General features: G+C 37.1%; 1 protein-coding gene across 7 annotated transcripts in view; it reads right to left on the bottom strand.

Annotated features, from left to right (window-relative positions):
- Nucleotides 1–24,868, bottom strand: part of Pex23 (tectonin beta-propeller repeat-containing peroxin 23) — an 851,062-nt gene that overhangs the window by 591,972 nt on the left and 234,222 nt on the right. For 6 of the 7 annotated variants that reach the window (XM_090377810.1, XM_090377811.1, XM_090377809.1 and 3 more), the window contains one exon: nt 22,993–23,632. The exons of the other annotated variant lie outside the window; for it this stretch is intronic. In XM_090377810.1, coding sequence (XP_090233936.1) covers nt 22,993–23,632 — 640 coding nt within the window. The remainder of the gene's footprint in view (nt 1–22,992; nt 23,633–24,868) is intronic. 7 annotated transcript variants of the gene reach the window in all.

Below are 24,868 nucleotides of genomic sequence, written 5' to 3' on the forward strand. Positions count from 1 at the left end.
GACTATTGCCGATCTAGGAGGGGCATCCGAAACATAAACCACTCGGCATGATGATGGGTATCCCATTACCTTATATACAAGTCCTCCCACCTGTGCAGTGTAATATGGTTCCTGAATACAAACCAAATCCATGTTATTGTCAAAAGCAGCCACTCGAATTTCATCTGCTACAGCACGGGACCGCTGTCCATTAATCTGCAAGACTTTTAAGCATTGATTATTAAAATTATCTGTGGTAAAATGCAAATGATTTCCTTTATTCATTATATGTTCTCCTGTCTGTCATTTCTGCAGCTCTGATGTATTCAGGACATTTGCTGTCCCGCACCGAATGATCACAGCCTCGACCTCTCCTTTTGCAATTAATACACTGTGGGGGACTTTCTTTGTTAGGACACTCGGCATAAACGTGACCGCTACTGGCACAGTGGCCACAGGACACAGTATTATGCGAGCACGTCTGTGAAGAATGGCCATAGCCTAGACAACGAAAACACTTGTTAACCACTGTAAATTTACAAAAACGATGGGATCCAAAGCCTAAAAATATTCTGTCGTTTTTAAACAGACACTTATACAAGCATGGGCTAAAGCCAATGATCCAATTTGTAACCCTAGTGCCTGAGCCGGAGCTGAACCTGAAGGAAACCTCCTGGTTCACATCCTCTTGAGTGAAATTATGATCCTGAAAGTTTTTGTAAAACAAATCCTCCAAGATTTCTTCTTTGGTAAATTCTTTTGGGACTCCATATATTAAAACAGTTGGATTAGAAAATTTTGGTTTCTCCACAGACAATCCTGCCTGCCTGAAAGATAGTGTCTCAGTTATTCTACTTGCGTCTCCCTGGCACATAGTTTCAAGCAAGACTGCCTTGTTTCTCAGAAGGCGTATGTTTTTGATCTTCATGTTTTTGTATTCATTCTTAATGGCGTCCGTAATAGCAGATCTCACATCCTGACTTGAAGCAATCTCAGAGCCCCCAGAAGGGCGAAAAATAACAATGTTATTAGGATCAGATTGACCTCCAGGGACCCTGCGAGCCGGTCTGTCCATATTTCCCTGTCTCCCAGAAGACTCCAAGGCTACAGGCTCATACAGCTCTGCAGACCCACGCGCCACATTCGCAAAAGACTTAGACCCTGGAGCCGAGGCCCCGGGCAACGGCTGTCTCTTCATTAGTCTGTCAAAATGATCAGCCCGAATCTCTAATTCTGCCGAGCGAACTTTCAGACGTTCGTTGTCAATTAAAAGTGCTGTAGTTATAGACTCCAAATCCGCCCAGAGGCCACAGATATTGTTGTAAGTTGTTTTTGTTACCCCACTCGAATCTAAAGACAAACTCGGTTAGAGCTCTTCTCATCTTTGACACTGTCGAATAAACCGCTGATGCATCCAAAGAACCTCCCAGATTTAGCCCCTCAACAAGCGAGGAGCCCACAACAGAGACTCCCTCCAGGGCTGAATTAACTTCCAGATTATTATCCACATGTTTCTCCACCAAAAGGGCCCCAGCTCCAAGATCCCGAGCATCCAAAGAAGTGGAGGGCTCCTCCAGAAGAATTGGAGGACTCACAACACTGTCCCCATTTGAAACCTGATCAGACGAGACCACTTTTTTACTTTTTTCCTTGTCCACGTGGGACCCCAGCTTAGGGGTCAAAGGAATCGTTCTGCCTTTAAGTGTTTTAAATATTTCAGGGGACCTCTTTCCTCCAACTTGGTCCATCGACCCAGAGTCAGAAGATGAGTCATCATCAGAGTTATCCCGTTCCTCAGTCTCCTTATCAACTGTTTTGTGTGTGCCGGCCTCCTCATTTTTATCCTTACATGTTCCTGCCTGTTTTTTATTTTTACTTTTGCTTTTGTTCTTATGCTTGTCACCCTTAGTTCCACCTTTTGGTGCTTTAGTTACACTTTTACCCTTATGTTTTTTAGAGGCCTCAGGCATTCCCCCGGACTCCCCGGAAGACACTCCCTCAATATCACACTCCTGAATCAACTCTAAATTAAATTCTGTATTCATGTCTTAAAGATTATGTTTAATAAAACAAAGACTCAAAAACTGTTGTCTGAAGAATCCTCTTCTTCCTGCAAGAAAATATCTTTATTTACTTGTTCCTCTTCCTCTGTACTGTCCTGAAAAAATACCTACCTTCCAGCCGCTGTAATAAATTATCAAATCAATATAGATAGGTATATAAGTCTATTTTCCATGTATGAAGCTGGATGAAAAATCGGTATGAAAGTTTTGATTTTCACAAATCCTGAATTCTGTATCTCAGCTCCTAATCACCAGATGAAGCTGAAAAATATCCAGAAAAATAAGTAATTTCCTAAGGAATATATCCTCCAAAGATGAACTCCTCAATCCCAATAGATGAGGAGATATTAATTATTTAAGTTTTGCCAATCTTAGCCCAAAACTAGCCCACACTCAATCCTATGCTAACCTATGGGAATTTTCTGCCCATAGGAAAACCTTGCAAAATTTAAATGTTTCCACAATATTATGGTTGATATACGATTGCAGTTACATATAGATGTCGCTCTCAATGTTAGGGGGTTTCCAGGACACCCAAAATAGAATTAAAACCTGGTAGCCATTTTGTCCCATGTAAAGTCTATGGGGCTATGCTTTTCCTATGGGAAAATTCACAACTGATTTTCTGTAATGCTATCTCTATGGGATAATGTATCTGTATGTGATCACTATCTGTAAAACTGAAAAAGTTTAAATCAAGTATATCTAGTCGTTTTCACTACCCCTACCTCCAAAATTTAACACCTGAACTCACCACCACTTAAACTATCTCCGGCACATATTTTCTTATTTCAGGTATTGCTATAACCGCACTTATTAATCCAAAACACAAGAGCATATTTTCGCATGACTTTCCACCTGCACCGATCAGTAAGCTGACTTCACCTTTTCAATTACTTCTCCTTCAATCATTATTTCCCTTTCTGTGGCATACTTGTTCATCATTACTTTTGTTTTAGCCATATTCATCTTTAGTCCAAAATCCTTACTAGCTGTGCATAACTGATTAAGATTTTCCTCTAATTCTTTGTGATCGTGGCATATGACCACAATGTCATCTGCAAATCGTAAATGGTTTAGGTACGCTCCGTTCACATTGACTCCTTTCTGCGACCAGTCTAATCTTCTGAAGGCTTCCTCAAGGGCAGCAGTAAACGGCTTCGGAGATGTTGTGTCTCCTTGTCGAATTCCTTTCTCAATTTTAAATTTCCTACTGTCTTTGTCTAGTCTAATAAAGGAGGTAGCACTCTCATATATTTTCTTCAAAATCATAATATATGGGGTATCAATGCCTTGTCTTTCCAGAGCGAGAAACATTCTCTTATGCTGTAAAGAGTCAAAAGACTTTTCATAATCCACAAATGCCAAGCATAATGGTGTTTTTTATTCATTTGCTTTCTCCATTAGCTATGATATTACGTGAAGGTGATCCATAGTTGAGAATCCTGTCCTAAAGCCAGCTTACTCTTTCGGTTGATTCTCATCAAGTATTCTTTCTAATCTGTTAGTAATGACCCTTGTGAACATGCGGATTTGGGATAACAAGCTAATTGGTCTATAATTTCCAATTTCTGATTTATCTCCTTTCTTATGCAGCAAAACTATGATTGCATTATTCCACTGCTTAGGCATCAAACCTTTTCTAATGCACTTTGTGAAGAGCCTTGCCAGTTTTTGTGTTATGTCTCTTCCTCCCAATTTTAACAACTCTACAGTAACTTCATCTTTCGCTGGGGCTTTCTGATTCTTCATTTTCTTCAATGCATGTTCTACCTCATCAGGAAAAATATTGCGTATGTCGTATGTGTTGCTACTTTGCAATCCATCTTCCCCACTGCTGGCATCATTCCCCTGCTCCTTGTATAATTCTCTATAGTAGTCTTCTGCTATTTGAATTATGCCTTCTCTGCTGCTTATAAGTACACCATTGCTTTTCTTCAGTTTCAGTATCATTTGAAATGGCTGCTGATTTAAATCCTTTGTTTTCCCTTAATGCTTGTTCTACTTTTCTTGTGTTAAATCTTCTTATGTCCTCTCTGAGTCTCTTTCTAATGGCTTTGCATAACTCAATATACTCAATTTTCTCCCTGTCAGTGTTTTTCTTGTTTTTCTTTTGTCGTCTTCGGTTCATCATGACAAGTGTTTCTTGACTAATTTTTTATTCTTTGGATTTCTTTTTCCCTATAGGTTTCTTGGGCTTTATCACTTTCAGAAAGTTGTAATATTCCTCGTCGATATTTTGGTCCTGAGCAGTCTCAGAAGCTCAAACTTGTTCTTAAGTTCCAGTACATACTGCTTTTTCTCCTCTTCTGTTATTTCAAAAACCTTTGTATTATTTACTCGAGTCAGTTTTTTCCTTTCCTTTCCTACATCTATATCAAGTGTACATCTTACCATTCTGTGATCACTTCCAACATTTACCTTATTCAGGACGGTAACATCATTCACAATATATCTTCTGTTAGTGAGGATGAAATCGATTTCATTAGTAGTTAATCCATTTGGACTCTTCCATGTCCACTTTCTGTTCACCCTTTTCTTGAAATTACTGACAGTTCTTGAGATTCTGCACATTCCACAAATCTTTCACCTCTTTCATCAATTCCAAAATTTCCTATAGTTCCCCTTTCTGCGCTGTTTTGTCTTTTTCCAAACTTAGCATTGAAGACTCCCATAATAATAGGGTAGTGGGTTTTCTGCTCATCTAGAAGACTCTCAATTTCGGTGTACATTTCTTCAACCTCTTCATCATCATGGCTCGATGTTGGTGCATAAATCATTATAATCTTTAGTAGTAGTAGCAGTGGCACATGATGCAAGAAAGCAAGTGTAGGAGCTTATGCAACATCAGCCAAAAAAAAAAAAAAAAAAAATCACACCATTCCCTCCAAATGCCTGTCCAGTTCCTCCTTAAATTTATTTAACCTATCAACTTCCACAACGACAGATGGAAGTTTGTTCCAGCAATTAACCACCCGCTGGCTAAAGGCAAATTTCCGCACATCTATTCTACATCTGTCCTTTCTTAATTTGAACTTATGTCCCCGTAGGTTGGTAATCTGAACAAGTGGAAGGATCCCATCAGAATTCAGCGTGCTCAACCCATTCAAGGCCTTATACACCTCAATCAGATCACCGTGCAGGTGCCTAGTCTCCAGCCACTGCAATTTGCAGAACTTAAGCCTCTCTTGGTAAGAGAATCCCTTCATTCCCCTCACCAATCGTGTTGCTCTTCTCTGTACACGCTCAAGCAAATCTACATCCTTCCTAAAATGAGGCCTCCAGACCTGTACGCAGTACTCAAGGCGTGGCCTGACCATTGCCTTATACAGAGGGACAATCACCTCCTTTTCCCTGCTAGCAAAATTCCTATATATCATTGACAAAAGCCCATGACCCGCCCTAGCCGCCTGTCTGCACTGCTCAGAAAACTTCATATCTGACTGCACAATTACTCCCAGGTCTTTTTCATTTTCTACCACCTTAAGTGTAGTACCACACAGTTGGTACGTTTCTCTGGGGTTACTTCTACCCACATGCAGTACTTTGCATTTGTCAAGGTTAAACTTCAGTTGCCACTTCTTAGCCCATCTGCCCAAATTATCTAGATCCTGTTGCAGTAGCACACTGCCATTACTGTCATTAACAACTCTGCCAACCTTTGTGTCATCTGCAAACTTCGACATTAAGCCTGATATACCTTCATCAATATCATTGATAAATACACAAAACAACAGTGGACCCAACACCGAACCCTGTGGGACTCCACTAATAACATTAGTCCACGAAGAGCAGCACCCATTGATTACCACCCTCTGTCTTCTCCCACTTAACCATCCTTTTATCCATTGTAGCAACTTACCCTTAATACCATTCTGCTCCAATTTGTACAGTAGTCTTCCATGCGCAACAGTGTCAAAAGCTTTCCTGAAATCCAAGTATATGATATGAAAATTATTTTTTGCATCCAGTTCCTTTGTGACCACATCATAATAACCAATCAAATTTGTCAGACAAGACTTTCCCTTAACAAACCCATGCTGTGTCTGAATTATTGCTGCAGTCTTGTCTAGATGATCCTGCAATGCATCCTTAACCAGTGACTCCATTATTTTACCCGGAACAGAAGTTAAACTAACTGGTCTGTAATTACTCGTGTCACCCTTCGATCCACCTTTGTGAATTGGGGACACATTTGCACATCTCCAGTCCGTGGGAACCTCCCCTGAGTCCAAGGATGCTCTCATAATTATGGCTAAGGGTTTGCTTAGTTGCTTTGCCGCCTCCTTTAAAATAACTGGATAGATCCCATCCACCCCAGGTGCCTTTCTTATGTTTAACTTCAACAATTTCTCCTCCACTTTGCTCTCAGTTATTACAAAATCATTAAGCACACTGCTACAATTTGATAACCTTCTTCCATTTTCAAATTGTAATAATTCCTCACGTGTGAATGTAGATGCAAAATACTCATTCAGTTTGTTTGCTATCTGAGCAGGATCATCAACAGTCGAACCATCGATGTCAAGTGGACCAATCATATTCATCCCCTTCCTTTTAGAGTTTATATAAGTAAAGAAATCCTTGCTGTTTTTCTTAGCATCTTTTGCCAAAGATTTCTCGTAATCCGCCTTCGCCTGCCGAACCTCCTTTGTGACCTGATTACAGACTAGCTTATATCTGCCACAGGCTTCTGCGTCACCTGATAATTTATATGCATCCCATGCATTTTTCTTCTCTGTCAAGAGTCTCATTAGTTCATTTGATAACCATTTAGGCCTAAACCTTGAACGATATTTCTTAATCGGTATATAAAGTCTAGTAGCTTCCACGATTAATTCTTTGAATGCTTCCCACTTAGAATTTACTGTTTGTAACATCGTCAGTTGATCCCACTGTACAGAATTTAAAAACTGTCTGAGACCATTGTACTCCCCTTTACGGAAGCAAAATCCCTTTCCTTTACCCCTGACGGTAGTTACCTCTTTGAGTAAATCCCACTTCAGCACACTGTGATCACTGCCACCTAGTGGTTCCTTTATCTGCAAATTCTTAATACACGAATGATCACTGCTGATAACCAGATCAAGAGTGTTACTTTCTCTGGTTGCCTCTCGAACATGCTGCTGCAGAAAACAATCATCCAATAAATCCACAAAAGTCTGACTAGTGTGTGAGTGACCAACCCACAAGTTCCAGTCAATATCTGGGAAGTTAAAATCCCCCATTATAAGACATTCTGATTTACTGGCCCACTCTATTTCTCTGTACAATTGTTCATTGTACTCATTCAAGTCATTAGGCCTATAACACACTCCTACTCTTATTTTTCCTTTCGCAGTGCTTATCTCACACCAAACTGACTCAACAGAGCACTGTTCATCTATATTAAATGGGTGCACTTCCTTCAATTTTATGTTTTTCTTAATTAACAGCATAACACCCCCTCCCTTTCTGTCCTGTCTATCCTTTCTGTACACATTGTACTCCCCAAATTCCAGTTCTGCATTCCTTATATCTTTGTGACACCACGTCTCTGCTATTAGCTTGTACCTCTTAGAAATCTTGAGTATTAGTCTTGACACCCTTGGTGATGTACTTTCGAATTCCAAAATGTTGTTTTTAAAATCTTTATGGACCAGAAACCCAACTCCACCTTCACTCCTTTAACTGTTTTCATTGGTGTACAGCAAATTTCCACTTGGTAAACTTATAAGTGATTCATTTCTTCTTCTTGTTTCAGCCAAACCAATGATATTCCAATTCACATTTTCTAATTCCTTTTCCAGCTCTAATATCCTGTCTTCACCAATGAGTGATCTTACGTGTTATGCTGTCATATGCTGGAGGGTTTGGTCTTTTCCTCTTCTCGCTGACCAGGCGTCTTGAAGAGAACCACTCTACACGTTCGTTGCCACCTAAGTGACGTAACATCGAGAAGGTGTGCATGAGTGTATTTTAGGGAGGCAGGCCAACTGGACTTCTCCTAAATCTTCTGTAATAGAGAGATATTGGATCCATCAGTGTTTTAGGCTGAGTGTCTGATAACACACAGGATACCTGTTCCCCTCTAAGCGAGTATAAGGTGCATTCAACAAGAATGTGCTTCATTGTGAGTTGAGAATTGCAGTGTGTACACTGAGGAGGATCATTGCCTGTGAGGAAAAATAGGTGGGTATTGTGACTGTGACCAAGTCTTGCTCTGGCTAGGATTACTTCTTCCTTTCTGTTTTCCTGGAAGCTAGAGGTCCATAACTGTGGATCTGGTTTTATTTGAAAGAGCTTATTATCTGTTTTAGTTTGCCATATAAGTGTCCATTGTTCCTTACATATTCTTTGTATATTAGATTTGTAGCCAGCATATGGAATGAGAGAACATGATGAATCTGAATTAGAAGGATGTTTGGAAGCATAGTCTGCACATTCATTTCCAGATATCCCAGTGTGGCCTGGGATTCAGGCAAAAGATGACTACTTGCTGGTCTTCCTGAGTATGTATCAACATACATCTTATAGTTTTTATTAAAGGATTCTTTGTGAGTAGGTGTTTTGTAAGGCAATAAGTGTACTCTGTGAGTTCGTATATATTATACTCTTTTTGATGGACAAATGGAGAATATTTTCTAAGGCAAACTTGACGGTGAATAACTCAGCTGTTTAACTGCTACATTCGGTGGGAAGCGATACAGAGATAGTGTCAAAAGAGAAAACTGCTGCAGCACCTACTCCACTATCAGACCTTGATCCATCAGTATATATTTTTGTAAGAAGAGGATAATTCTCTGTGTGAGCAGTATGGAGTTGTTGTATATTGATATTTGCAAGGGAATGCTTTCCCCAGTTTAGGAAGTAATTGTCGCAGGATGGTTTAATATAGAACCATGGGGGCGACTGAACAGGTTGGATCTTGGAGGACTTTTCGAGGTGTACATTCCAAGTTTCTGATAGTGCCTGTAATCTGATACCAGTAGGCTGGACTGCACTTTGTTTATTTCTATAGAACATTTTAAACTGTGGATCACTGAGTACAGGCCAAATTGGATGGGTAGGCATGCTTCGAATTTTAGCTGCATAATTCAGAAGTAACACTTTTCTTCTGAGACAGAGTGGAACTTCATGGGCTTCAATATAAAGGCTTTGTACCGGCAGAGTTCTATATGCTCCTGTAGCAATCCTGAGGGCAGATTGTTGAATAGGTGCAAGGCGTATTAGCACACTCTCTCTGGCAGAGTGATAGACTGGGATACCATAATCAAGACGAGACCTAATTAGATTTCTAAACAATTGAAGCATGGTATAGCAATCTGCACCCCATGTTCTCAAAGAAAGAACTCTGAGTATATTCATTTTTTTCTAGCAAGTAGTCTGCAAATATTTGATATGTTCTAAGAAATTAAGCTTACTATCAAAAATCAGGCCGAGGAGGTGAATACTTTTCAAGACTGATATATGATGATTCGTTAAGTGAAGCTCTGGGTCAGGATACATCTTTTGTTTGTTATAAAAATGAATGCCACTAGATTTCTGATGTGATAGTCGGTATCCATTCTGCATCATCCATAGCTCAATATTGTTAAGTGAGATTTGTAGTTGCCTTTCGACAAAGTTAATATTCTATGAACTGCAGGAAACAGTGAGGTCACTGGCATAGAGATATGAGTTTATAGCGTTGGGTATGCATTTGGTTATGTTATTTATTTTTATTGCAAATAAGGTAGAACTCAAAACTGAGCCTTGTGGAACTCCTTCCTCTTGTAAATATATTTGCAAGAGGACTTGCCGATAGTGGACTTGAAAAATTCTATGCTGAAGGAAGTTTTGTATGAAATATGGTAAGTGGCCTCTCAGGTCTAGGGAATGAAGATCTTTCAAGATGCCAAAACGCCAAGTGGTGTCAAAGGCCTTCTCTATGTCAAGGCATACCATAACAAGATGCTTGTTTCAGATAAACACATTCCTAATGTTTGTTTCAGCTTTGACCATGAGATCCAGTGATGATCAATTTTTCCTGAAACCAAATTGGCTATCAGAGATTAGCCAATTTGATACAATGATACACCGCCAGGTCAGTCGGCGGTGTATCATTTTTTTCCAAGGTTTTACTCAAGCAGCTGGTAAGAGAAATAGGTCTATAGTTGTGAGGGATAGAGTGGTCTTTCCCTGGTTTGGGAATTGCCAGTACATAGGAGTGATGCCAGCATGTGGGGAATGAATGTTAAGTGAAAATATGATTGTAGAAAGTTAGCAGCAAGGATAATGCTTTGTTATCTAAGTGTTTAAGCATTATATAATACACTCTGTCTGGACCAGCAGCACTGTTATTTGAGGTATATATAGCTTCTTGAAGTTCAATCATAGTAAGAAGCCGATTGTATGGAAGACATGATTTGGTTTTGAAGTTCAATCGAGATTTTTCAGCTGAAGCTTTGATCTTCTGAAATGACTGGTCGTATGCGGTCGATGCAGACAACTGTGAGAATATAGAGCCTAAAGCATTTGCAATTTCTGCAGGGGTGCACAGCTCCTCCATTCCAGTTGAAAATTCGGGGAGGATAGAGGAGGAAATTTGCCATTTAGTTGTTTTAATTTTCTCCATATTATTCTAGAATCTGTATTTTTATTAACTGAATTTGCAAGCCTTGGCTCTAAGTTTCTTATAATTTATAAGATTATTGGTAGTAGGATGTTTGCGGAATACATTCCAGGCTCGGTTTTTTAGTTTTTTGGCACTCTTATAATTCTCATTCCACCAATAATTTAAGGATCTACGGGAGCTTGACTGTGACTTTTGGGATGGCAATAGATGCAGCTGCTATGATTTGTTTAGTATATGGTTGGTGACTATGTCAATTGGACGAGAATCAGTGATCTGATTATCAAAGGATACGTGATAAGTGTACTTTGCCCGATTAGCCTTGGAAAATTTCCATTTTATGCAGTTTTCTGAAGTCACAGAATGTGAAGTTTGAATTTTACAGATTAGTGGAGAGTAGTCACTGTTGAGTGGATCATCAAGAGTTGTCCACTCAATACAAGGAATGAGGATCGGAGAGCAGATGGATAGATCTATTGAGGAGACTGTTCCTGTTGGGAGATGGATGTAAATTGGTAAACCAGTATTTAGGATGGTTAAATTCTGCACGTCAATGGGCATTTCAATAAGTTGTCCCCGTGCATCTGCATTGGGAGAGCCCCACAATGGATGGTGTACACTGAAGTCGCCCAATAAACAGAAAGGGGTTGGCAACTGCAGGATTAAATCTTCAAGTTCATGAATAGTGCAAGGCTGACTGGGCAGCAGATAGATAGAAATGAGTATTATAGTGACCCCAATTGCTATTCGTGTAGCAACAGCTTCAGTAGAGGTTTGCAAGGGACTCATGAATCTATGAGAATAGCAACCCCGCTGTGAGCTTTATTTGTAACTGGTCTATCTTCTCTGAAAAGAGTATAATTTTTGATAGAGAGAGATACCTTAGAAGTTAAATATGTCTCCTGTAAACAGATGCCAACTGGATTATGACGTTTAATTATTTCCTGGATGTCATCAATATTGCTACGAAAGCCTCTGCAATTCCATTGGACTATGTTGTTCATTGTTTAGATTTAGATGAAGGAGCTGAGTCTGTCTGTTTTTTAAAAGTCTGTTTGATGCAGTCACTTTTAATTTTATATCTCTTTTTGAGAAAATTGGTCTCATGTCTATTTCATCCTCTGGATGGATCTCCAGAATGGTTTCTGTTTCATCTTGACTGGGGATTTCATTGGTATCCATCAGGATGGAGTCAACTGGCTGTTTGCTAACAGGATCTGGCTTCTTTGTTTGAATGGGTCTTACATGGGCTGCATGGGCAGCAGGTGGTATGGTGACTGGCATGTTGTTGGCCCTGCTTGAAATATGTTGCTTTGATGATTGTGGTACAGAAGAGAGCAAGGATCAAGGAGAAGGCTGGGTGGTTGCCTTCACAATTGAGTCAAAGCTAAGACTGGGCATTAAAGTCAGCTTGGGTATGCTCTTTCAATCCACAGTTTGGACATACTGAGTTACCTCGACAGACTGTTTGTGAGCGTCCAAATTTCTGACACTTATATCATCTTATTGGGTTTGGAATATATGGGCGAATGTGACAATGCAAATATCCTGCATCCACTGACGAAGGTAGGTTGGGTGAGCTGAATGTTAGTATGCTGCTCCAAGTCGGAATTAGCTCGTTATCTTTTTTAATCATAATTCTTTTGGCCTGTGTGACTTTCTGATCCACAGTTCCTGAACAATTTCTTCCTCTGAGACATTCATTAGGTCTCATTCTGAAATTACGCCTTTGGATGTATTAAGTGTGGCATGTGGGGACACCATGACTAGAATTTCACCAAATGAGTTGAGTCTGAGTAAAGACTCAGAGTGTTTAGAGCTGGTGGTCTCTACAAGCAGGTCTCCAGATTTTAGTCGTCTCACCATTTCTGGGGAACCAGCTACATTCTCAAGACATTTTTAAATTAGAAATGGTGATAGATTGCCTAAGAGCTAGTTTGTTAGTGAATGCAGAATCAGAAAACTTGGGTGTTCAATTCAAGGGGCATCTGTCCTCAGTCTCTTTGGATTGGTAGAGTCAATATGAGGTTGATGCAAATCCATATGATTCGGATTTGCAGTCTTAATCGAGATTATGGCAATTGTAATCGTAATATTCATAATTTTCGTTGTAATATTGGTAATTGTATTCAAATTTGTAACCTTTTCTATTTTTGTTTCCCCAACAACATAGTTTGATAATGAGTGTCGATGAGATCCCTGAAACGTTATCTTAATGTATAGTAGTTTAGGCGAATAGCTTAATAAACTATATTATTAATTTCACATGGTGTAAGAGGGGTTTTAAATATATTAATAATCTTAATGGAAAACAACCACTTAACTTCCTTCCCTAACTATATTAAATCCACAAATATTTATTGTAATTTTACAGATTTCATAGCATATTTATAACTTAGAATCACGAAATACCATATTAAGAAATCACAGATGAAGGTATTACGTAATACATTTTCATGCTGCTTAATGGGCATTTTTGTAATTCCTCTGAAAATTAATTTTGAATAAATGATATCTGACAAAATTTTATTAATTTTAATGTTCATTTTGGAATATTTTCCATTAATTTTTCCCATCTACCTGAGGAGGAAGAAAAGAAAGTGTATAATCCTTGCACAATATCGAAAAATTGAACAATTTCGAAAGTGACTTTTGCTGCATCATTGATTATTAAATTTAAAGTATCAGAATTACATGGTACAAACATTGCACAACTATTTGCATCTTTGATAAGTTTTTGAAGGCCAATATATTTTCCACTCATACTGGAACCATTGTCAAAACCCTGACCCCCCATGTTATTTAGTTTTAAGCTATATTTTGGAAATAAATAATTTAACACTAATGTACATAATGCTTTGCCTGTTGTGTCATTAATTTGATGAAATCCCAAAAACTATTCCCTTATTTCTACGTCATTGCCAGAATAACTAGTAGTTGTTGGTGACTCGTTGGTTGTTGGCGTAGTAGTTGTTGGCGACCGTTGGAAACGGGGAACATGCTACGTAAAAAGGATAGGTGGAACAGGACCAGGGTATGCCTGCCAGGGGCAAAGGTTGATGACATTGTAGAGCAGATATCACCTTTTAAGAGCACAAAAGTTGATATTGTTGTACACGTTGGCACTAATGATATTAAGAGTAGGAGATCGGCAAAATTAAATAACAAGTACAGGTCACTGTTGAAAAAAAGCTGGGAATTAGGGACGAATTTGAAAGTGTCTGCAATTCTGTCCAGACACGATAGGAGGGAGTATATGATGAGAGCCTTGTCGATCAATTCGGCCCTGAAAAGATTGTGCAAGGCTCAAGGGATAGAATTTTTTCAGCCTGGCATGTACTTGTTAACAGGAGAGACTGCTTCTACAGGGATGGGATACACTTAAATAGAAAGGGTGCAAGAATATTTGCTGATGCTATTGAGGCAGTGTTAGGTGGATCGGAAAACTGGTAGTTTGGGTTGGATACAAGGACTAATAGATTAACAGTAGCCACTGGCAGAGGTGAAAGTGATTCTTGCACTGCATCTAATGGAATGAGCAGCAGACTGGAAAACAAAATGCAGGGTATTTCAGAGACTGCTGGGAGTCATTGCAGTACAAGTAAACACATGGGTTGTATTAGGGTAGCACCTGTTCCTAAGAATAGGAACAGGTGCATGTATACTTGCATGTACACCAATACTAGGAGTTTGGTAAATAAATTTGATGAATTTGATGTACTACTGAAAACATCAAAGGCAGATATTATTGGGATATCAGAGATGTGGTGTCACACAGATATAAGGAATGCAGAACTGGAATTTAGGAAGTACAATGTGTACAGGAAGGATAGACAGGATAGAAAGGGAGGAGGGGATTATGCTATTAGTTAAGAAAGACATAAAATCCAAGGAAGTGAAGCCAGTCAACATTGATGGATAGTGCAGTGTCGAGTCAGTTTGGTGTGACATAAGCATTGGAAGATCAAAATTGAGAGTAGGAGTGTGTTATAGGCCTAATGACTCTGAAACGGTAGAGGGAAATAGAGTGGGCCAGTAAATCAGAGAGTCATATAATGGGGGGATTTTAATTTTCCAGATATTGACTGGAATTTGTGGGTTGGTCACTCACACTACTAATTTCAAGGATTTTGTGGATTTATTGGATGATTGTTTTCTACATCAGCATGTTCGGGAGGCAACTAGAGGGAGTAATACGCTTGATCTGATTATCAGTAGTGATTCTTCATGCATTAAGAATCTGCAGATAAAGGAACCACTAGGTGGCAGTGATCACAGTGTGCTGAAGTGGGATTTACTCAAAGAGGTAACTACCAATCAGGGGTAAAGGGAAAGGTTTTTGCTTTGCTTTCGTAAAGGTGACTACTTTGGACTGAGACAGTATTTAAATTCTATATGGTTGGACCAACTGAGATGTTAACAACAGCAAACTGAAAATGGGAAGCATTCAAAGAATTTATCTTGGAAGCTACTAGGCTTTACATACCAACTAAGAAATATTGTTCAAGGTTTAGGCCTAAATGGATGTCAGAGGAACTAATGAGACATATAGCAGAGAACAAAAATGCATGGGATACCTATAAATTAATGGGCGACAAGGAAGGCTATGATAGATATAAGCTGGTCTGCATATGGACATGGAAGCCTATGATAGATATAACCAAGTCACAAAGGAGATTAGGAAGGCAAAGGCAGATTATGAGAAATCTTTGGCAAAGGATGCAAGGAAAAACAACAAAGAGTTCTTTACCTATATAAACACTAGAAGCAAAGGGATGAATCAGATTGGTCCACTGGATATTGATGGTTCAACTGTTGATGATCCTGCTCAGGTGGCTAACAAACTAAATGACTATTTTACATCTACATTCACACATGAGGAGTTATTCAGGGAGGGGAATGCCAGAGATGAATTAAACTCTGGCAGTGTTCTAGTTGATTTTGTAATAACTGAGAGCAAAGTGGAGGAGAAATTGTTGAAGATAAACATAAAAAAGGCACCCGGGGTGGATGGGATCTATCCAGTTATGTTAAAGGAGGAGGTAGCAAAGGAAGTAAGCAAACCCTTAGTCATAATTATGAGGGCTTCCTTGTACGCAGGGGAGGTACCCATGGACTGGAGATGTGCAAATGTGACCCCCAATTCACAAAGGAGGATCAAAAAGCGACAAGTAATTATAGACCTGTTAGTTTAACTTCTGTTCCAGGAAAATTAATGGAGGCACTGGTTAAAGAAGCACTGCAGGATTATCTAGACAAGATTTCAGTTATAGCTCAGACACAGCATGGTTTTTTTAAGGGAAAGTCTAGCCTGACCAATCTGATTTGATACTATGATGTGGTCACAAAGGAACCAAATGCAGCAAATAACTTTGATATCATATATTTGGATATTAGAAAGGCTTTTGAAAGAAAGGCACATGGAAGACTGCTGAACAAATTGGAGTAGTGTGGCATTGGAGGCAAATTGCTGCTATGGATAAAGGGATTGTTGAGTAGGAGAAGACAGAGAGTGGTAATCAATGGACACTGCTCATCGTGGACTAATGTTATTAGTGGAGTCCCTCAGGGTTCCGTGTTGGGTCCATTGTTGTTTTCTGTATTTATAAATGATACTGATGATGGTAGTAAGGACACTAATGACAGTGCACTGCTGCAACAGGATCGAGAAAAGTTGAGCAGATGGGCTGAGAGGTGGGAAATGAAGTTTAACATTGACAAAATGTAAAGTACTACATATGAGAAGCAGTAACCCCAAAGTAACGTATCAACTCTGTGGTACTACACTGACAGTGATAGAGAATAAAAAGGATCTGGGGGTAATTGGAACAAATGGTTGCTCTTACGAAGAAAGGCTTAAATTTTGCAAATTACAATGTCTCAAGACTTGGCACCTGCGAGGTGATCTGATTGAGGTGTATAAAGCCTTGAATGGTTTGAGCATGCTCAATGCTGATGGGATTCTTCCTCTTGCTCAGAATAATCACCTGAGAGGGCATAAATTCAAATTGAGGAAAGACAGTTGTAGAACAGATGTGCGTAAATTTGCCTTTAGCCAGTGGGTAGTTGGTTGGTTGGTGGAACACACTTCCATCCTCTTTTGTGGAAGTTGATAGCCTAAATAAATTTAAGGCTGGGCTTTACAGGTATTTGGAAAGAACAGAGGGGTGAAATGGGAGCAGTTTTTTTTTTTTTTTTTGGCTGATGCTGCATAAGCTTGCTTTCTTGCATCATATGCCTCTACTAATGCTAATATAACACAAAATGTGTGATAAATGTTAATTGTTCAACCTGGCTATTGCCAGGGGTGCAATCTAGAAAAATTGAAAAATACTTGCTATTTTTGACTTCACTCAATATTTCTTTCCTTAATTTGTCAGCAATTAAAGAAATAATTTCATTCTGAAATTTAATTCCCAAGTAATGTAGCATGTGGTTTAATATATATATTTTTTTAATATTGGAAAGGTGATTCATTATGTATGGATCAAATTTAGCAAACATTTCAACTGTTTTTAAAAAATTAACATTATTGGGAATGTACAATTCACTTGAAGAACTGTGAAATGCAAAAGACTGGCCAGCTAAATATTGAACAGCAGCAAAAATTCATTTCAAAATTTCAGTCCACCGATTTTTCTCTAGTTCATACAAGTGACATTGTTCTTTATCTACAGTTGTTCGTTTTGTTAACATGGACTTTATTGTAATTAGAAATATAAGCAGAAGTTATTTCATGTTGCTGCAAATTAATACTAGTATGCTTCCAATCAGAAAAGCCAGTTGATCATAATTGAATATTTGCAGTTCCAAATATTTTACAACAAAAACAATATACACCATTTGTTGAAAGTGAATATACTAACCTCTCACGATTTACCTTTCTTTGTTTGCTAATGTCCTTGTATAATATTCAATTGAAAATCTATACCTTTTTCATTTGAAAGAAATAAAACATTCACTTTTTTAGGTTCAATTTCCACCAACATGTCTATCCATTTTCTTGATAAAATTTTGGGCCAACAACCAGGATCCTTGATGGCTTCTATGAGAATGTTTTCATCCACTGCTTCCAATTTTTCGCATCCAATAGAAGCATAATTTTCTTGCTCCACTATAGGTTGTCCCATTACTTGATCTTCATCAGAAATTTGCTCTGGTTCATCTCCTTTTACTACATGTGCAATAGTTGTAGTACTTTTGCAATACTTTAAACATACTTCCTTCTTGTTTTTTTTTTTGTTTCTTCTTGCTTTTCTATTCTTATTTTTTATACTCTTCTCCACTTAATTTTTTCCTCGGAAACATCTTATCTGGGTAATGAATCCAATAATTTTTTAATGATTTTAAAAATTAATATTTAGTGTATTTTGCTTTAAGATATTTGCGTAATTTTAACTGACTCTTATTTAATGAGTTAAAAACATTACCTTTATTATTTGAGCTAATCATAAAATTTTACTACTATTAAATTAATAAAAATGTTAGCGAAAGAAATGCTTTTCTAAATGATAATATTCTGTCTTCTCATAAGCCGTATCAATGAACATCTAAAAAACAATTAGATATGTTATAGAATACCTTAAATAATAAGATGAGTACCATCTAATTAAGCTTTGCTATTGAACTTAGTCCATCTAAAAAACTTTGTTGATAAAATAGAGGAAAACAACAATTGGCCCAACACTGAACCCTGGAGTCCCCCTGGGTTCAGTGTTGGGCCAATTGTTGTTTTCTATATTTATCAAAGATATTGATAAAGGTATATCAGGCTTAATGCCCAAGTTTGCAGACAATACGAAGGTTAGCAGGGTTGTTAATGACACTAATGCATACTGCAACATGATCTGGAAAAGTTGGCCTGATGGGCTGAGAGTAGGGCTCATGATACCGGTCAAAATCTTAATACCGGTATTTCGGTATTTTTAATTTATGAAACCGGGATACCAGTATTCCAAAAAAAGAAACATTTTCCGCGATAAATTTTTATGACAATTAGGTGCAATAAAATAAGGAAAAAACAAGTAATTACTTGAAATTGACATTTTAAATCAAACTTTTATTACAATAATAAATATTCTAGTAAAAATGATTAAACATACAGTTATTCTAAAAACATCCACACTACCCTGCCTGAATAAAGTGAGCTCTTAAGAAACTCAATAGCATTATTGTTTAAACTGGATCTAATTTTGGTACATATTTAATTAGCGGCAGAAAACGTCCTTTTGAATTCTGTGCTGGTTGGTGCTTTGCACTAAGACAGTCGTAGACGAGTTGCAGTTTAACGCCCCCCCATTCCCTCATCTTCAAAAAATCTTATTTCCTTTTTATCGAAAATAAAAAATATTTCCTTTTTGACTTTTTATGGGACTATACCCATATTAACGAAAGAAAGGGACTCACGTTTAAGCTTGGTGAGGAAACCAAATCTAAGTTGTTGGGGGAGGGGGGGTTATTAATTTTTTATTTTCCTGTTCCATAGTATTTCCGCAGTGGCTATTGTTATGATTTTCATACAGCAGCTCCCCTCAAGCACTAAGCCCCACAAGCTACCTGACTGTGTTAAAAAATGAGAATTTCCAGAGCTGAGGGATATCCTCCCCCCAACACACACGAGTATATATATAGATATATATGTGTGCTGTCAGTTTCTCAAGAGCAATGACACAAAATAAAACAAAAGTCATTTATCATACAAATCTATTTACAATACATAACTGGTGTTCATTTACATCTAATCCACTCATTTTTCTCATTTAATCTGTTAATACATGCTATCATTTCCATAAAATTTCTCTCAATTAAAAATCTCAACTCTCTCTCTCTACAGCTTCAAACACTAAACTAATTCAATCTTAATCACTTCCTCATATTTCTCTTAATCACCAATATCAATTCTCTTCACAACAGCAATCCATAAGTCGCTAACTTAATGCTAACAATTCTATGTAATCTCTCTTAATTTAGCAATATCAATTTGTTTTACAACTTCAACCAATAAACCAACTCAAAACTAAACATTTCCTTATTTCTCATGTTTCTTCAACTTCAACCTTACTCTAAAATAATCTTCCATTTTATCTAACTTCCAAAACAACACAGTTCAGAGGACTTACCTTCATTCTCTTTTATGGTGGGATTCGTTTGTGTGGGTTCCTTCCATGGAGTGCGGTGATGTCTTATTTCAGAATTTCGAGAACAGTTCTCTGTTAATACTGAAGGAAATTACCACAGCAGTAGTAGAAGCTAGGGCACTATCTGACTGACTTGTTATTCAACTTCCAGATTAACTTCTAGCATAGAAACATGCCTGGCGGAACCCTTCAGCTGTACCCGAATTGAACCCAGAACTACCACTAGAAGTTTGCAACCCCCTCCAAACAACAACCACAAACCCATCTTTTGGTGCGAGCACCTTATTTATTTCCTTCTCATTTATTTATTTATTGAATTTATTGCAAGTTACAATCGCCCCTTGTACTACTTTTTTTTATATGCAAGATTATGTGCAAAACCCAGAGGAGTTTGCATGAATTTACATATCTCTCCCTATCTAATTTAAACCTGACCCAATCATGGTGGTATTCTTTAAACTCGCTATTCTTCCTTTGGTGGGAAAAACAGGAAAAACAATATTTTTCCCACACAACGAAACACTTTCACCTTTTACCTCTAGATCACCTGTTCACAATACCTTTTGAACTGCTCCATACCGACACCCCTTCCCAAAATGCACTAAATGTTGCTTGTCGCATCCTCAAGTAGAGGTGTCATAGAGGGATTAAACTATTGTTCAAAAGCTTTTAATTTTAACCCTTCCACACCTGCCATACCATTGTTCACCATATTCCTTAATTGCACTACCAGACCTACTCCCACTAATTGAAATATTTCTGTAATGATGTTTTCGTTATTCCATAAGTGCTTTACTTACACACACACATACAAGCACACACACTATACTTACTAAGAGAAATATATTTGCAAGATTTTATGTCTCTTATAGTTTCATGACATTTTCAGGTTTCTGTTGCATTTGTACTGTGTATAACAATCCTCATTTGCAAATTCAGCAGTATTAATTTATTTTTGTTGTTTTTATAACCTTTATGAATAAATCAGTACCAAAAAAACAGTATTTTCGTATCAATACCTGGATTTAAATACTGGGAAAAAAATCACCGGGATCACGGTATTCAGGATCCCGGAATCTCGGTATTGTAAGCCCTAGCTGAGAGGTAGCAACTGTAGTTTAACATTGATAAATGCAAAGTACTGCATATGGGTAGCATACCACCAGAGTAATGTATCAACTGTGCAGTACTACACTCAGGGTAGTGGAGAATGAAAAAGCTCTGGGGGTAATTGTGCAGTCAGATATAGTTTTTTGAGCAGTGCAGACAGTCTGCCAGAGCAGCTCTTAGGGGTGTTATCAATGATACACAGGAATTTTGCTAGGTGGGATAAGGAGGTGATTATACCTTTGTATAAGGCAATGGTCAGGCCACAACTTTAGTACTGTATATATACAGGTCTGGAGGCCTCAATTTAGGAAGCATGTAGAGCTGCTGGAACAAGTACAGAGAAGGGCAACGAGATTGGTGAGGGGAATAAAGAGTTGCTCTTACCAAGAATGGCTCAAGTTTTGCAAACTGCAGTGTCTAGAGACTAGCCATCTGCAAAGTAATTTGATTGAGGTGTATAAGGCCAAGGTTTTTTTTTTTTTTTTTTTTGACTGATGCTGTATAAGCGTTTTTTTTTTTGTTGCAATTTTCATTTTTCATTTTCAATAGGCATTCCCTGACTTATGTAAGGGTCATGTTCTGGAAATGTCTGTAAGGTGAAATTTTATGACTTATAGACAGGTTTCCGGAGCAGAACTTTATATTTATGTTTTTTTACACAGATTTTATATATAAATGATTTTCTTATATATAAAATTTTATTTTTAAAAATTTTTATATATAAGATTTTATATATAAATGAATTTTTTATATATAAAAGATTTATATATAAAATCTGTATATAAACATAAGTCTGCAATTCAAAAAATTATTTAATTTATGTGTCAAAGTATTTTTTATATTATATTTACATACTCATAACATATAATTTAAATATAAAATATAATATAATTTAAAAACGGAAACTTTTAAAGTATGTATACACACAACTTTTTTTGTGGTGTGTGTGTTTGGGGGGGGGGAGGGTATATATATATGACACTGATATTAATTGGAGGAGAATAAAGTTGAAGAGAGAGATATCTCATCGCCAATATCACTCCTTTTCCGGCTCTAAAATAGCTAGAGAAGTGGAAGGCCCATAGGACCTTACTGAAGATTAATATGGAACTGAAGTTGGAATCAGAGAATCTGCAAGTTGAGGAGGTTGCTCAATCTCTATCGTGAATTTATGTGGGGAGGTTTGAACAAAGGACCTCTTTTTCACATAGTATACTTTAAAGGTACAGAACTTTTTTTTGCATGTTTTTTTATTCATTCTTTATCTTTCACTATTATATTCACAGTGGATGTTTCCGGCCTTAAAACGCATGAAATGGTCTATACTGTTTTTCCACCTTCATACATCACATGATAAATTGTGGCAAGCTATGCGCATGGGCAATGTTATTGTCTGGCCTCCTTGGAAAGTTTTCCCTGGAGATCGGGCTGTTGGTACTTTTGAAGTCATCAAGTACAGTTGATTTCTGTGTGAACTCTTTTCTTTTTTTTTTTTTTTTTTTACATAATGTGGGTGGATTTCTGTTAGTTCAGTCATCTGTAAGTTGGGGAGTAACTGTAATTAAAAATATTATACTAAACTAATAAACTTAAATGCAATAATAACACTATGCACCAGTTATGCTACAATGTCTATGTTAAGAATTATATACGCATATTGGAAATTTGAGCTTATGGTACGTGTATTTCGTATCTCCTATCAAACGTGAGTTGTATGTATTATGCTATACCGTTAGATTTGTAAATTCAAGTAATTATATCAGATAATGAATTTAATGATTTGAACTCTTGAGCTGCATATTTGCTTTAATTAAAACACTAGAATTCCCTCTAACAATACTAACAGCGCACTTAATACTATAAAAATACTAAAAATGGCAGCAGAAGTTCCTAATAATTACATAAAATGCTGTGTTTTTCCATACATCTTAGTAACTAGAGAAAACCAAATGATTACAGTTCAATAAATTAAATTATAAAATGGATTTCTGATGAGAGAGGAATCCAAGAAAATGAATTTTTACATATAAATTCTTTTACTTCTCTAGAAAAGATTGCCTTTCAGTTAAAAAGTATAAAAATCATGATAACAAAGAAATCTTTAATTTACCTGAAGGAAACCATTTAGGTAGCACCTGGGCATTTATAATGCATCCACTTGCACTGATCCATATCCAAGATATTATATTATTTATTAAATTATCTTCTGCCACTGAGCAAGGCCACATTTCAACTTGAAAATTATTTATATATAGACCACCTTCATAACTACAAATTGATATATCATCTCTACTTTTTAATTTATATTCCTCAATTTCTGATGGACTGAAATAATCATTTTCAGAGGCATTTCCACTGTTGCCAATAATAGCTGATTCAAAATCCTTTGCTAATGATGTTGCATCGGAATTGTCAGCTTCTGAGGTATTATAAGTTAAATAACTTTCCTTTCCTGAGTCAGCTTGTAAAACTTGTTGCAGAGGCAAAATACCAGATTCAGGAACTGATTTAAAATAATCTGTATAATCAGAAAGTGAGCTGTCATGTGAATCTTCAAAGCTGCTTGGAATGTCATCTTGTTTATTAAACACACTTGAATGAGACAACAAACTACTCTGAGCACTACTTTGATGAAATAAATTGCTAAGAACAGGAAGTCTGATTGATTTCCATGTTTTGCCACTTAATTCAGTATCTGTAATGCCTGTCCGGAAGGAAATGGTTGAATTATCTTCACTCAGAGCCCATACCTAAACAATGAATAATTTTAATGTAATATTTTATAAAAAAGCTATAATTATACAAGACAGCAAAAAAAAAAAAAAAAAAACTTAAACCATGTGCATTTGTAATAGACAACGTGCCTCCTCATGCAAGATCAAAGAGAGAGAGAGAATTTTAAAAACATAATAGCTCTCCCATTTATACTGTTATTATTATTATTTTTTTTTTTTTTTTAGGAGCATTAGCAACTAAGGCCATATTGCTCCGGGGATATGGTGTGGTCATTCCCTGACCTTTCCGCATCCTCCATATTGGTGGTCATAGGCTCGAACCCTGATCTAATCAAGAAGTCCCATTTATACATTATTTTTTTTTCAATTTTCTTATTCATTTGTGGTTATTAATACCACTAATTACAATACTAAACAATCATATTCACAATAACAATAATTATTTTTAAAAATAAACAAATTAACTTAATGTTATACTTCTTTTATGTCAGTCTGGAAGTTCGTAACTGGCCATTCGTAGAATTTTGTTTCCAGGTGAACTACATGTACAATGCATATACCATAACAATACAGCTTGCAAAAAAAAAAAAAAAAAAAATTTGTTATACACATACTTTTTACATGCATTAGTATATATGATTAATGCCCTTGTTGTCTTCACACATGTTCATCATTTCATCTGCAATAACTCAACTCCTAGTACATGAATATTCATGAGAACTCTGAGATTTGGTCTTTTAAAAATTTGTCCAGCCACCCCAAATTTTGTTAAAATCTGACGAACAGAAATCTGTCAATTATTTCTTTCTACGTCTGTTCACATAGAATGACTCTAAGACAATGGATTGTCGTGACATTTTATATAAATGTAAACATAAGTCTGTGATTTAAAAATTAACTTTATTTGTCTTATAGCATTTTTTTTTGGAAATTCTGAAAGGCAAAATTTTGGAAGGCTCAACAAATCATTCTTTTAAAATGATTTGTTGAGCCTTCCAGAGTTTCTAGTCTTTGACACTCTGGGATGTGCTGGAGTCACCAAGACTAAGATGGGGAATACTATACTTCTGACAAGACTTACACAGGCTCAAGAACTCCCTAAGGTAAGACCAAGAACTTTAACTGATGTTGTCCGTGTAGAACCACTGAAGCTAAAGACCCTAATAGTGAAGTCCACATCAGAAAGATACAGTTCCAACAACCAGATGAGAACTGAGTTGCTGAAGGTGGCATGTCCAGTGCTTCTAGAAG

This window comes from Mastigoproctus giganteus, chromosome 7, assembly GCF_048544385.1.
Source record: "Mastigoproctus giganteus isolate SK-2022 chromosome 7, ASM4854438v1, whole genome shotgun sequence".
Classification (NCBI taxonomy): Eukaryota; Metazoa; Arthropoda; class Arachnida; order Uropygi; family Thelyphonidae; genus Mastigoproctus; species Mastigoproctus giganteus.